This window comes from Mesoplodon densirostris, chromosome 20, assembly GCF_025265405.1.
Source record: "Mesoplodon densirostris isolate mMesDen1 chromosome 20, mMesDen1 primary haplotype, whole genome shotgun sequence".
NCBI classification, from domain to species: Eukaryota; Metazoa; Chordata; class Mammalia; order Artiodactyla; family Ziphiidae; genus Mesoplodon; species Mesoplodon densirostris.
In genome coordinates this window covers 9456081-9470633 of record NC_082680.1, presented here as the reverse complement: position 1 = coordinate 9470633, position 14553 = coordinate 9456081, and the positions used below count along the sequence as shown (strand labels likewise).

General features: G+C 39.2%; 1 protein-coding gene across 1 annotated transcript in view; it reads right to left on the bottom strand.

Annotated features, from left to right (window-relative positions):
• CSMD1 (CUB and Sushi multiple domains 1) overlaps positions 1–14553 on the bottom strand; it is a 1461432-nt gene that overhangs the window by 148056 nt on the left and 1298823 nt on the right. The window contains exons 40-43 of the mRNA XM_060085850.1: positions 14365–14483; positions 10580–10649; positions 8368–8484; positions 1437–1646 (exon numbers count right to left, since the gene is read on the bottom strand). Coding sequence (XP_059941833.1) covers positions 1437–1646; positions 8368–8484; positions 10580–10649; positions 14365–14483 — 516 coding nt within the window. The remainder of the gene's footprint in view (positions 1–1436; positions 1647–8367; positions 8485–10579; positions 10650–14364; positions 14484–14553) is intronic.

The window sequence follows — 14553 nt, the reverse complement described above, 5'->3', positions numbered from 1 at the left end:
TGTTAAAGGCAGATGCCTGCGGGTGGGTAGGAGAAGTGAGAAAGAGGAGCAGACGCTGGGAGAGCTGGGGTAGACCATTCCTCCCAGAGGTTTCTTACAGAGCGGGAGCTGAAGGAAGATGCAGGTCATTAAAATTAAATATAAACAGGGGTGTGTGTGAGGGAGAGAGGAATCTGAGTATATTTGAAACACTAATGAGAAAGATCTGGTAGAGAAGTAGCAGCGGGAAATGCAATAAAGGGAGGACGATTCCTGCCTTGACAGCCCTGACAGAGTAGAAAGAAACATTCTAGAGCCTAGAGCCCGGGAGGGGCTGCCTGGAAGCAGGGGGAGCATTCTCTCATCTCCAAAAGGAGGACGAGCAGGGCTGCAGGCAGACCTCCGCGCTGGCCTGGGGGAAGCTGTCTCCCTTCCACTGTTCTCTGTGTGTGGGGGCCTTTCCAGGGGGAAGTGATACCCTTGGCTGAGACGGAGGGGGATCGAGGTGAGACGGAATGAAAGACACAGACGGACCTAGAGAAATCCTGGCAAGGTCTCCTGTTGCATTCCTCAACCTGTACCACCCTCTCTTTTTTCTCCTACCTGGATTCCTATTTTAAGAGACCCAAATTCTGGAAACGTAAATTTATATTTTAAGTAACAACTGAAGTAACAAGGTCTAAGAGTTCAACACAAAATGCCATCCTCTTTCAGTAATAAAATATTAAATCTGTATTTTTCCAGGGTAGCCTATGAAATTAAAGAAATCAAGTGATTTTGCTGTGTTAAAAAAAGACTCCACTTTTGACATTTCCAACTTCATTTGAATTAACAACATTCAAGAAAAGGCCAGCTAAATTACTGTGTTTGAAATGAAAACTTTGAACTTTTTCACATGTCAAAAATGCTTTGATAATGGTAGATTCAAACTTTTGTTAGAGACCTCATATTTTGATGGTTTAAAAACACGTAAGGTTCATTCTCATTTTTTTTTCTGGCATAATTTGAACATGACTTGAATAGTACATAGAACCATTACTTTGAGCTGAGACAAGGCTTAAGGGCACGAGAGACACGGTCAGACCCACTTCCACTGTGAACGGACTCCCTGCACCATAGTCCTGATGGGAAATACCTACACGTGGCCAAGAGGACATGGTGACAGGTGAGAAGGCTACCTGGTGATGGGGCCAAGGGGCTTGAAGGTGGTGATGGTGGCCGTTGGGGGTAGAGACAAGGGACTTCAGGTGAAGCAGTGATGGTGCATGGCTGACCCTGCTCCTTGTGTCTGTGTCCTGACTTGTGTGTACAACAGCCAAGACTCCACTCCACTCCCAATCAGAAAACCGTGCCCAACTAGAAATGACTCCAGTCGTACAAGCCTTTAACCGGCTAGGGAGGTTTACCCTTACAATTTACCTGTAAGAAGCATCCCTAGATGTGTTTTGACTCCTTACCTTGGTAAGTGAGTTTAAACCCCGGCCGGTTCTGTGAGTGGTCGCTGTAAAAGTGGATGAGCGTTTCATGAGTTGTGCTCAGCAAGGGCGCAGGCAGGTCGGGGCCACTGAACTGCCCCATCATCGGGCTGGTGTGGAAAGGTCCGTTTTGAATTTCAAGGTAGTCATGATTAGCTTCGGTAGAAAAATTCAGAAATTGAATATGTGCACCTATGAAAAAATATGCAAAATCGGTGGAAGTTAATATCAAATTTTATGATAATGTTTACCAATAGGGATTAAAATTGTATCAGTTTCCCCAAACAGCATCTCTCTAGGAGGCTGAGTGGAGTGCACACTGTGAATTACAATGATCCTTGGTTCAGTTTCACCTCCGCTACCTACTAGCTATGTGACCTTTGTCCATGTAGTAAATGCCCCTAAGTCAACTTATTTGTGAAATACGGGTGTTACCAGCATTGCATCACAGAGACATGCAGGTATAATTCTTAGAATGGTGACTTATATCCACATATATGGCAGTGATTTTGTCCAGCTGCTATTATAATCATTACAACCAGAAACACAAGGTTGTAATCGTACGTCAAATCATCCTTAATTTGTGGCTTTATCAAGGAAGAAGCCAATACAGATCAAACAAAATGCAACAATCTTTAAAAGTGGCTTTTAAATGGAAGGGCATACCATTGCACAAGAAATTTCTTAGTTTGGTAAGTGACTGTTTCAATTGTATAGTGCCTGCAAAACAAATTACTGATGTTTGCAAGAAACCCACTCGGATCAACCCCACTCTAGCTCTCACAATTCAATCTAACAGCCTGGCACAGGGCAAGATACAAAGACTGTCTGAAGGACCCCTACTGCTAGCATCATACTGATCTGTGTCTCAGATAAACTACCATGATAACTTAGAAGAAAATCAAAATCAAAATCAAAATAATTTAGAGTTATTTGCTATGGCATTGTGGTATTGTTGAAAATTTAGTTGACTACTGTGTCTGAAATATTTTAATTCACTTTCAAGTTTATTTAGAATGCCAAAAACATTAGCTTTTGCATAAATCCAGGCAATTAAGTTAGCTTTGTAAAGCCTAAACTGAGAATACCAACAGCTATTGTAGATCATTCTCTCAGCATATGAGGAAAGCTTTACTTTGTGTTATTCTTCTCCTGTTCTTGATAGATAAAAAGAGCTTTATTTTTTCCTTTTCATCTAATATATTTGACATGTTTCCTAGGTTTTAGGAAATTAAAGATATTGAAATTATCATATTAAAGATCATGTTAACATGGATTACCTTACTTAAGTGTAAATACCTAGAGAATTTAAAGTAACATATCTACTTAGTATTGATGGAAAACGCAGCTATCAAAAGCCTGAATTCAGTAAAAAAAAAAGAAGAAAAGCTCATGCAAAGAGTAATAGGGAAGAACAACCTAAAGGTACTCAATAAAATTTAAAATCATCCAAGAAACACAACTTTATCAATTATGAAGAAAACCTTGTGAGGAGGAACAAAAGAGTAAATAATGGCCTTTCTGGTTGGGCAGAGTGTAAGGCCACCTGTCACTCTTGGGGTTCAGTCTATCAGGTAATCACTGTTATGACCATCATTTCACAGGTGAGCAAACTAAGGCTCAGAAAGGCTGGGTGTTACGTCCCATGTACCACAGGGAGAGGCAGAGTTGGATGGACACCAACTCCAATTGACAGAGCCCTCATGTCCTCTGGTTTAGCATGAAAACATGCTAGTCAAAAGCTAATGATATCACCATGTTAAAAATAGTACAATTTTTTTGGAGAAAATAATTTTGTATTAAAATTGTTCAACCTAGTGTGATAGAGAAGACTGGAAGAAGTAGAATGTGGAATACTTCACGAAGAGACCGAGAGAGTGAAAAGCAGAAGAAAGACTTACAATGAAAAAACATCTTTAACAAAGCAACCAAACTTTGGAATCCTTTTTGGAAGGAGTAATTCAATTTGTAACATATGGTCCAAACGTATGTACTGGCGACATATGAGCAGCCAGAGAAGGAACAGCACAGCCTGTGGCTGTCCTGCCCATTCTAATACTAGGCACAACAGACGGCCAACATGGAACAAACCTATAAATTTAAAACATTTCTGCAAATATTAAAAAGTGTTGAAGAGACATCAGTGAGCTAATTCATTTTCTCCTAAATCCCAGTAAATACGTTTGGTCAAAAGAAATTTGGAAGCAAGAAAAGAAGAAAGAGAGAGAGAAGGATTGAGAGAGATAAAGATAGAGAAAAAGAAAGAGAGAGAGAGACAGGGAGAAAGCAAAGAAGGAAGGAAAGCAGGCAGGGCTAGTGGTCCCCAGCCCTTCAATTCTGACCTGTCTCCTGTGACAGTCTGAACCTCTTCCTAAGTCACGCAACAGTATCTGATCTAGTCCCTCACCCACTGCTGAATTAAATACAGTTCTCTTTTGTGGCCTGGTCCATAAATCTGATAAGAAAAAGAGGTTTTTTTTTAGCTAATTAATAAACTATACTAATGGATTTCTTTTTTTTGGTGACTACATCGAGGCCACGGAACCCCTGTGGTCTACAGAGTTTCAAAATACCCATCACATTCTTCACCAGGAGGAAGAACACAGAAGCTGACACAATAATAATCAAAAACAAATGTTGAATTACTGATATTTCTATTTACGTCCTAAAAGTACCAGATAGGATGTGAAACTAGGGCAAGATTAGAACACTTAAAAAACATATTCTCTTTTTAGGTATAAAATCAAATAGCAGGGAAATGGCTTAAAATAGGCTCATTTCAGATAAGCATATGCAGACGTCAGATGTATTCATCCAGAGACGCATTTTGAAATTCACAGAATGACCCAGTCAAGAAAGAAATGAGAGACAGCAAGCAGATCAAGGGGCAAAAAAAGGGAAAGCTGGCCAATATCTCTAAAGCAAAGGAAATAGTGACCGTGGCCTTTTACTGATTTGGAATTAAACCTGAAATGGAAATGGAATTATGACAATTATAATTTTATGAAAAAAATTAGCATATTAAGCAGGATAAAGTATCCAGCCACATATCAAACTACCTAATACATATCAGGAAATAGAGCCAAGCCCAGCTCTAATCTGGTTCAGAATGGAATTTTTAGCTATCTAATTTTCAGCAAATTGTGTCCAGTTTGACATCAAGAAGCCAAAATGAAGGTTTAGATTAAAATAAGCGTAACCTAATTATTCTTTTCTTATCACACAGAATACCAAAAACGTGTCATTGCAACAAGAAAACCAGTCTGAATGCCCATCTTGGGTGGAATTTACACCGATTGTCATTACACACTGAAAACTAAGTGTCAGTAAAAGGCACCTGCAGAAAAAATTTTGACTTTGGATTTTGACAATACTTTGAATAGTAACCTGACCATGGCCTCAGAGTTAAACTCCCGTCTCTTAGTTGATAGAACCTATGAATAGTAAAGTGCTCTATTTTATATCTTCTGTGCATAATAAACATATAGCAAAAGAGTTAATAGTTTTAGAATTCAGTGGATAGTCTAAAGAGTCTTTTACATCCTCCTTAGATTTCTAGGTGGTTTAAAGGCATGGCCAATTTGGACCTCATGGTGTGCAGTATAAGTGCAGTGGGTTTTAAATATAAAAAGCAGTTATACTCCAATAAAGATGTTAAAAAAAAAAGTAATGGTAAAGTAGAAAAACTTGATTTCATTTCTGTTAATTATGCCTTTAGAAATTTTCAAGAAAATAGAGATAGAAGTTCTGTGGTGATTGAGCTCACGCCAAAGCCACACAAAACAGCAACCCAAATTTGTGGAAAGGAAAGAAAACAACATAGAAATCATTAGAGCATTTGGCTTAGAAACTAAAAGCAGTTAACAGTTAAGTGGTGCCTTCTCCATATCAGGCATTTGCATTACTTCCGAACGGCTGCCGGAGAATGATATTTTATTGTATTCGTTTTAAAGATAAGGGACAAAGGTTCAAAAACATGTTGATAACTTGGGCAAATTCATACCATCAGTCACTGACAGAACTAGGATTTCTACTCAGCTAACCTCAGAGCTCAAAGACATGAGGAACCACCATATACACTGCCCACTCCTTAGACAAAGTCCCTTGATCGCAGGCCCTCACAGAGGCTGGATGCAGGAAATAGCTGCCGGGGGGATGAGTAATTAGCAAGGGGAGACCAAGGTGGCTTTCACGTGATGCCAGAGCAACCAATCATTTTGTCTATTTAATTAAGCTATTGACTGGTCCATGGCATGTGGGACGGAAGAAGGATTAATCAGAAGAATTATTTGACGGAGCTGGTAGCTGCTTAACGAATGGGTCGGATATCTATCAGGTTGTCCCATGCATATTCAGTCGTATGGAAAGATCCAAAACACAGCAATAGAATCCTCCATGAATGAAAGGCATCTAACCTATTTTTTTTCAAGAAAAGGCACTGATGTCTCATATTCTGCATATGTGTGTTTTTCAGGGTGGCTGGGGGAATTGCAGTCACCTACACAGTAATTACTAGTACAATAATCATGAACACCCTGAGCAACCCAAACCCAAACTGACAATACAGGAAACGGGAATGTACATGCCTCTTCCCTAAATTCAAATGTATAATTTCATGTTTAGAAGTATATTTATAGATTATAAAATTTATCACAGACAAACCTGGTGTGGTACTTAAATTTAATCTGTAGCAAATTATTCCGAAGCATAACTACATCGATTCTAAAAAGCTAGGGACAGTCATACTATTTTGCATGTAGTTAGAATTTAAGACATAAGGTTTCTTTTTGCTTATTCTTCAAGATGCTTTTTAAAGCCCAATACTAGGCAATATCGCAGATTTTAAAGACAAATAATTTTAATTGTAACATTTCATAAATATTTTTACAATTTTGACCTTTCTTCAAATAAATTTTTTTTAGGTTCATAGATCATGATCATGAGGTCAGACAATCTAACTGTTTTTTTTTTCCTGAATTACTGTCTTGCATGTTGGTTTATCAGTGAGTGAGCAACATACGGAAATATGCCAAACAACATACAAACAACAACAGCCTTCTCAAATCACAGAACAGTAAAGTTGGGAAAATAAAATGTGTATATCCATTCATGAGTAAAATGTTTCTAATGAGGTTTGAAAGAAAAGTGGGAACTATTTGCAGCAACAATTTAAAAACCAGCTAGCTTTTTGCTGTTGTTGTTTACGACATGCCAAGCCCGGCACTAAATTTCTCGCCCGAGTTGTTTTGGTGAATCCTCATGTAACCCTGTGTGGTTGTTTCCTTTTTAGAGGTGAGGAAGACGAGGCTCCTGGAAGTTCACTCAATGCAGTAGCCTGAGTGAACTGTCACTACGCGCCTTATAAGCTTGTGACCCTCGAGATGCTAAGACCCTGTTGGAACCTCCTGGGTCACCTACAACTCCGATCCTGACACCTGACTACAAACACTGAACCAACCATGTCCAGATCTTCAGATCCCCAGGGTGAGAAAACAGACCAGGCTTGGAGGATAGCTGAGCCAATGTTGGTTAAAGGCAAAGGCTTTTGTTCCATCTACCACAGAGCACAATTACAGCCTCTATGTTCAGAGAGCTCAGGATTTAAAAAACAAAACTAAAAAACCTGGAAGAAATAGAGTGCCTCTGTGACCCTTCTGTGAACTGTCTCCCCTTTTTTATCCCCACACTCTGGTGGCCCCTTCAAGGACTCAGTGGACATGAACCTCACGTGTGTTCTCCACAGTTGGGGGGGGGTCCCTTCCATGCTGCCCCTTGCCCTGGTGGCCTCACACCCACCACCCTCTTGGCGGCTCTCAGCTGAGCAGGTGGCCCTCCCTTTCCTGCTGCCCTCCTGGCACAGATTCTTAAGGCAGAGCTTTGAAAACTTAAAAAATATAATCCTCTTCTAGGGCAACGATTTCCACTTATGCTTATGTTCATTCATCACTCAACTAACATTCGTAAGTACTCAATTACTCTGAGACATTCTGGGACATTCTGTGAGTATCTAATTTGGCACCCCTATCATACTGTGTACTTTTGAGAAAATTACAGGTGGGGAAAACCCAAATTAATGAACTACAATATAAGGACATCATGAGGCAGACAAGGAAAGGCATGATAGGGAATCAAAATTTCACAAAGACTGTGGATTTCTGAAGCAGGCCGGAATGGGATTTTAGTGTACATAACAATTAAAATTATGAACTATTTAAGGTAGGTAACCTGAAAGTTCATAACTAAATATGATAAAAAGCCATTTTCATAAACCTAAATCAATGCAAGTTATAACAACAAAAATTTATAGAACAATACTAGAATGAGTCATAACCTGAAAAAAACCTAAAAAATTATTCAAAAGAAACTACCACCATTACTGAATTCCAGTGATACATTATAAAAGACAGTGTTATAAAGAGACTGATAATTGAATTAGGGATGCTACATTTTGCACTTCATGTGCCTACTGTATCATCATTCAACTAATTTAATTTGCCTTGAGAAGTCTTGCACAGCTGAATTGATTTTTCAAGTAACTTTCTGTTCTCAAAGTTATTCTGCCAAAGCTTTATTTAAATCTGTAAGCCACTTTCAATTAAAGACACAGTTATGTCAACAGAATAGGCCCATTTTTCACTCAGCCTAACTCTTTCCAAGATAAAAATTAAAAAGTTGAATTTTGAGGAATTAAAAAGTGTCTTGGGCTTCCCTGGTGGTGCAGTGGTTGAGAGTCCAATGCAGGGGACATGGGTTCATGCCCCGGTCCGGGAAGATCCCACATGCCGCGGAGTGGCTGGGCCCGTGAGTCATGGCCGCTGAGCCTGCGCGTCCGGAGCCTGTGCTCCGCAACGGGAGAGGCCACAACAGTGAGAGGCCCGCATACCGCAAAAAAAAAAAAAAGTGTCTCACTCACCGTAGCCAGTGGGCAAGGCGATCTTCCAGGTGCAGTCCAGATTGCTGGGGTAGGTGCCCGGGAAGCCGGGGCTCAGGATCACGCCCCCCATGCTGCTCAAGGTCCCCCCGCAGGTCGCTGTCAGCCAGACAAGGGGAGTTAGTGCTGTGTGTCATCATTTTCCGGCAAGGACAATTCACTCCCCCCACTCTATGGGACCATGCTACCTAGAAGCAAGTCTTCAGAAACGAATTTGCACCTCATTTCAGCACATACATAATGTGATGCCCTTTAGTTATTTATGGGTGTAGTTCTCCCTCCTGAGTGTCCACTGCTTAAGGACAAAGACAGGTCTTCAGTTTATCTACTTCTGGTCCACAGAGGCTCCCAGTAAAGCTTGGTCAATTTAATGCATTTTGGTCAGGCATCCGATTGACTTTCAGGTTCTGAGTTGTCATCAATACTCACACCTTTAAGTCAGGACAACTATCATTGTCCTGGGAGAGAGAGAAAGGGGTCTCGATGTTGAGTGCACCTCCTGTCAAACAAGGATGATAACCTAATTCCTTGAGTACTTAGTTATCACTGTATGTGATCACATTCTTTTGTTCATCTCAAAAGACAAGAACCATTGGATGGGTGTACAAACAGAGCCCCCCAAAGCTGTGTATCAATCTTTTTTCCTTTGTGATATTTAAAAAACTCCATCAATGGGCTTCTCTTATTTTACATCTGTCCAACGATCCCACCGAGATTTTCAGTATAACCCTCAAGTCTCAGCCTTCTTCCCAGCGCTCATCTGTCCACCATCATTTGGTAGCCTGACTTCTGCCTCCTGCTGGGGAAACCCCTCCATGCCAGGCCCTTTCTTATGGTTAAACAGCATATTCAAAGAGTTTTTGGTACAATGGTATGGCTAAAGAACAAGGTGCTTATTTTTATAAAAGAGCCAGGGATCTTGGGGTTTTAACTGGGTTTATATATCTTATTTTATACAGATTCCTGATATTTTGGTAAGAATATATGGGATTTTTACTCCAGGGCACAGGCCATGTCCCACTGGAGGGATCCCATGATACAGGGAATGCCAGCTTGGTGCAGGGCCCTGGCAAATGGCTTGGCCACCTTGAGGCTTGTCATGATGTTCAATTTAGTTAATATCGGTTAAGCTCTGGGAATGATGCTTGACACTCAGTAACTTGTAGAGAAGTGTTTTGCTGTAAATTGTCTCCTTAATACTATTATTTAAAAAAATCAGGACTTGAGATTTCCAAGAACTTATTAGTAAAATACTATCTCTTCATGGATTTCTAGTCCTAAAATCCCCCAGCTTGGATTAATCTAAAGCTAACAGCTAAAAAAACTTTCAATCTCTCAAATAAGTCTTTGAAATTTATTGTGGGATGTTTGTGAGTTTTCCAATGAAAAAACTTCCTCTATACCTTGTAAGGAATTAGGAGCAAGCAAGTGTTATGGAAGTTGATGCATCTTTGACATCTGCTAATATACGAAACATGTAAAATAAAAGATACAATTAATTATATTTGTCTAATAGAAGTAAACTATTCAAATAAAACATTTCCTCACATAATACAGAGTGTCAGCAATGACATATCATTTGATTGAATACCCACTGTGAGTTGATTTTATTTCAAAGCTTAAAATATTTAAATTCCCACGTTTAAGGGAAAGCTCTTCATTTAAAAATAAATAGGGAGACGGATGCTCTGTGCCTGAATCCCAGTCCCAGTGAGTCCCTCCACAAGGGCGGCTGCCTTGATATCAAATACTTTTTGATATAAAATACTGTCCCTCCAACTTCACATCACTTATTGGTACTTCTCAATTTTGTTTCTGGAAATGTGATTTTCCTGAGGCTAAAGGTGTACACAGAACCCTTCTCAGACTCTCAGACCAGCTACATTCATTCCTGCCATGAATTAATCCACTGGCTTCTGATATGCATGTGCTGTGCGTTTAGTGCCTCAAGCTAGCAGGCTTGCATCTAATCCCTGTTGGTTGGTCCAGAGATGCTGGAAAAGCTGAGGAGCCACATCCAGGGGGAGAAGATGCTTGTCCAATCCAATAACAGCATTATTATGTTATCATCATGTAACAAATGTTCGAAAGGAATTTAAAAGTGCATCTTTGAGCTCAAAAGTGGCTCAAGGAGATCACCATTACGTTACTGATAATCTGCACAGAGACCCAATGACGGAAGGCATGTCCATACCAATGCAAAGGGGAGACGGGTAGTTCCAGCGACGAACAGTCCCTGGCATACAGGAGATGTGGGAACGGCCCTGTTCAAGAGAAAATGAAATAAAACTCACATAACTGAACATAGAGTATTTAAGGCTTAAATGTTTGTGAGAACATCTGTACTTTCTTTGGTTTTCCCTTTTTGAATTAATTACAAATGCAAAAAAATCAGAACTCATGAAATCTACTAATGTGTGTTAATGAATCTCATATTTGGAATTAAAATAGAAAAAGAAATCCATAATCACTGTGTTTCTTGTCACTGAAATCAAAATCTTGTAATGTCCCCTTCAACGGTCTTTATTTCTGCCAGGATGCTTCCCTAATGCTTACAATGTTGAACTGAATTGGTCAAAGTCTTTTTTGTAATCATCAAAAGTTACAGCTTTTGGTCTGAGAGGCTGAAAATGATTAGGAAATACTAGGTATTGATCTGAAGGGTGACATGTCAAAGGTAAGTAATCTGCTCATACAAAGGTTAACTTTCACGGTTGCCTACGGTTCAAGTGCAACTCACATGACCTTTACGGTTCAGCAAAGAACTGGGTCAGTTCTTCCTTTATTGGAGAAAAAGGAAGACTTAATATTCATTTTATTATCAGACAGCCTCACAGCTGTCAAATTAACGTGTCTGCGATGAAATTAATCCTCATCATTCAGGGTCTCCTTATCCTCTAAATATATAAAGTTTTCAACTTTCAACCTTCAAAAAATCTGTCCTATTATTACTCTTTTAAAAATTAAACAGCAGCAGGTTAAATTCTCAGTGTTTCGTGCTAAAATCTCTTTTAAGATGAAAGAGAAGGTAGTGAACGGGCACCTCTGTGTGCAGACTATTTATTTTTACTTTTTTCCGTATTGTGACTTGGTGGTTTTATGTGCCATGCATACTTATCTTGTGAATTTCCATTTGCCAAACAAAATTGGCATAGAGGCAGTTGAAAAACAAATATTTAATTCATGTTAAATAATCCCAGCCATATTGGGAACACATCAAACAAGAATTTGCACTAAGGCAGTTATCAATGACAAACCGATTCCCCAAGCTTTGGAAGGTTTCATACTCAATTCACGTGCCACAAAACTCATTTTCTCCTACTTCCTAATATTCTTAAAAGTTGTTACAGTAAAGGAAGACTACACTTATACTTAAAGAAGACATGCAGGATAATGCTTTTCCTGCCAAATTTCATGCTCTGCATCTCCTCATTCTCTGATCTATTACATTATTTTTAATAAATTTCTTTCTCAATTTTGGACAAACATAAAGTACAAAAGCCTTTAAAGATATTTATGGAAGACTACCAATAAAATGGTCATTTATTACCAATCTAGGTCACATTCTGCTATTGATTTCAGCAAAGACATTTCATATTAGTGATTCCAGCTGAAATTTTTATAATGGATCCAAAACAAGACAGGAATCTGTGTATTTATTTACTAGCTTCAAATGGGAATTTTCATTTTTCATCTTTTAAAAGAACAGTAAAACAAATCTAGAGAGAAGGAAATCATTTATCATTCAGATACCCGGGACTGACATTTGATGTATCCTGTCTCTGCCACTTTATGCCTGAATCTCACTAGGCAGATGCATTTATAGACATGTGTATGTAAACCATAAAAGGAACAATTCTTTTCATGAATAATATGTAATTTATGCATGCTGTCATTCCAAATATACTAATGTGTTACCAAAATTCCCAGTTGTTAGCAACTTTTTAGAAAAGTCCAGAATCCTTTTTAACTCATGTGAATGAGAGACAGTCACAGCTTGTAAATTCAATGCTTGAAACTGTTATAAAGAAAAAAAAATCTTAGTTTGCATTTGAAAACCAGAGCTAAGTGGCCTGACTGGACTCTACAGATGTGTGTCTGCAGGCTTTTATCTCTAAGCAGCGTATTAAACAATTCATTGTAAGAAATGTCTTTACTAAATAACCCTTTCTAGTTTCTTCTCTGAGGGCTATAGAAGTTTTCCTTATAAAAGGATGCTGACAGTAACTGCAAAGTGCTGTCATAAACGTGTAGAAAGATGAACACACGTGAGTAAGAGAAAGTGTTAACGTGTGGGGATTTGGGAGAGGAGAGAGACAACGTGATATTTACATGGTTTAAGTCAATTTACAAAGAAGTAAAAAAAACCCAAAAAGCATAAAAACGGCTTGTCAGTATAGAGTAAGGTATTCCTCTAAATGAAACCCCTGGGATGTGACTTATAATTCTTTCCGCTGTAACACGTGAAACAGGAAGTTTCTGTCTTAAAGAATCAGTTAAAACGGCCTCGACGTGCCTGGTTAAAAGCTTGTTTCCATGGAAGAAGTTTTGGCAAAGCTTCTTCAGTAACTCCTGTTCTACTTTCCAAGTCTCTGCCCATGTTTCTGCAGAGTCAAAGCAATCACTGTGATACCCACCAAGATCTACGAACGCAGGTTGTAGGTTGTTTTGATGAAGGTGGCTTTATATGCCGATGTTTGTTTATAATAATAGCTATACTGGCTTTTGTTTGCTGAAGTGTGTTAGGTGTTTTACTGGTATTTTCTCAAACTTAAGACCCACGCTGATTTCTGCAGGTGGTCCCTCCAGATGTGCCAGCTCGTCTGCCCACCCTCTCCTCTCAGGCACTGGCTCACTCCCCTTCCCCATTAGGGAAAGATGCGCCCCCAGTGCCACACCATGAAGTTGACTGAGAGCAACACAGGCTCCGCACGTGAAGCACCTGGCGGGCAGGCCATCAGCTTCCAGCGTTTGCCGCTGCTGCTCTAACTGGTCTCAGTTTTGCAAGATATTTACCCCAGCACACAGAAAGGGACTGTAAGCAATGCTGTCACTTCACTGCCGTATCTGTGAAACTTCTTTCTGATGAGTACTCCAGGTTGTATTTAAGTCACTTACAGAATACAACTAAAAATAATGTTCTTGAAACACCTTCAGCTTCAGTGTTGTAATAAACATACAGCAAAAAGTACTCTATTACCTGAATTAACTGAAGTGTAGAAACCTAAGTAGGCTTAAATATGTTTGTTGGACTTTGGAATATACATGTTTAGATTTCAGTATTCATTGTTGGTAGGGAGAATTATATGTGGATTATGCTAGAGGACACAGATAAACTGTTCTGGGAGTATGCTTATTTGTGGCTAACCCAGAAAACAAATAACAGAAACATGACTCATGTTGCTATACATTGGTTTGTAAAATGTGTATTAAAACTTTACATAAACAAATTTAATTAAAAAAATAAAAGACTATAAAAACTTCTGCTTAACATTTCTTGAAAAGCACTTAACCCTATTATTTGAGCACCATATTTACCTGGCACACAACTAGGCACTTGAAGATTTACTGAACTAAATCATAAGAACAGTCTGCAATGCAGGACAAGCATGGGATTCAGAGCCAACCCAATAATCGGGTTGCCAGGAGAGGACTGTTGAGGAGACTGTGTCAATGCTTGGTCCCTTAGAATTTTATCTAGTTATTGGGAGAATATACATTTTGAAATAAAAGTATTATGAAAATAATATGCTCAACCTTAAAAGGATGCTTTATCATTTAGAAGCTATTTCTGCATCATCATTAAATTTACCTGTATGCATGGTTTAATATGACTACTTTGATTCACAAACTGAATGAGAGAAACTAGATTAGGTCTCTGGGTGCAAATCTAGGGCGTTGTCTTTAAGTGAGCTGGCTGAGGATTACCATGCTGAGCCCCTCTACTACCAAAAGCTCAAAAAAAAAAAAAAAAAATACCTGCAGCGTGTACCCAGGCTCGCACTGAAAGGACAGCACATCGTTCACCATGTATCGGTCTCCTGTTTTGATGCTGTTGCTGGGAAGGGCTGGCTCTTGGCAAGCAGCAAGACCTACGGCTGGGGAAACGTAAAGAAAAACACTTACAAGCTATGTAAAATGAACAATATTCTTACCATTTGAATAGCA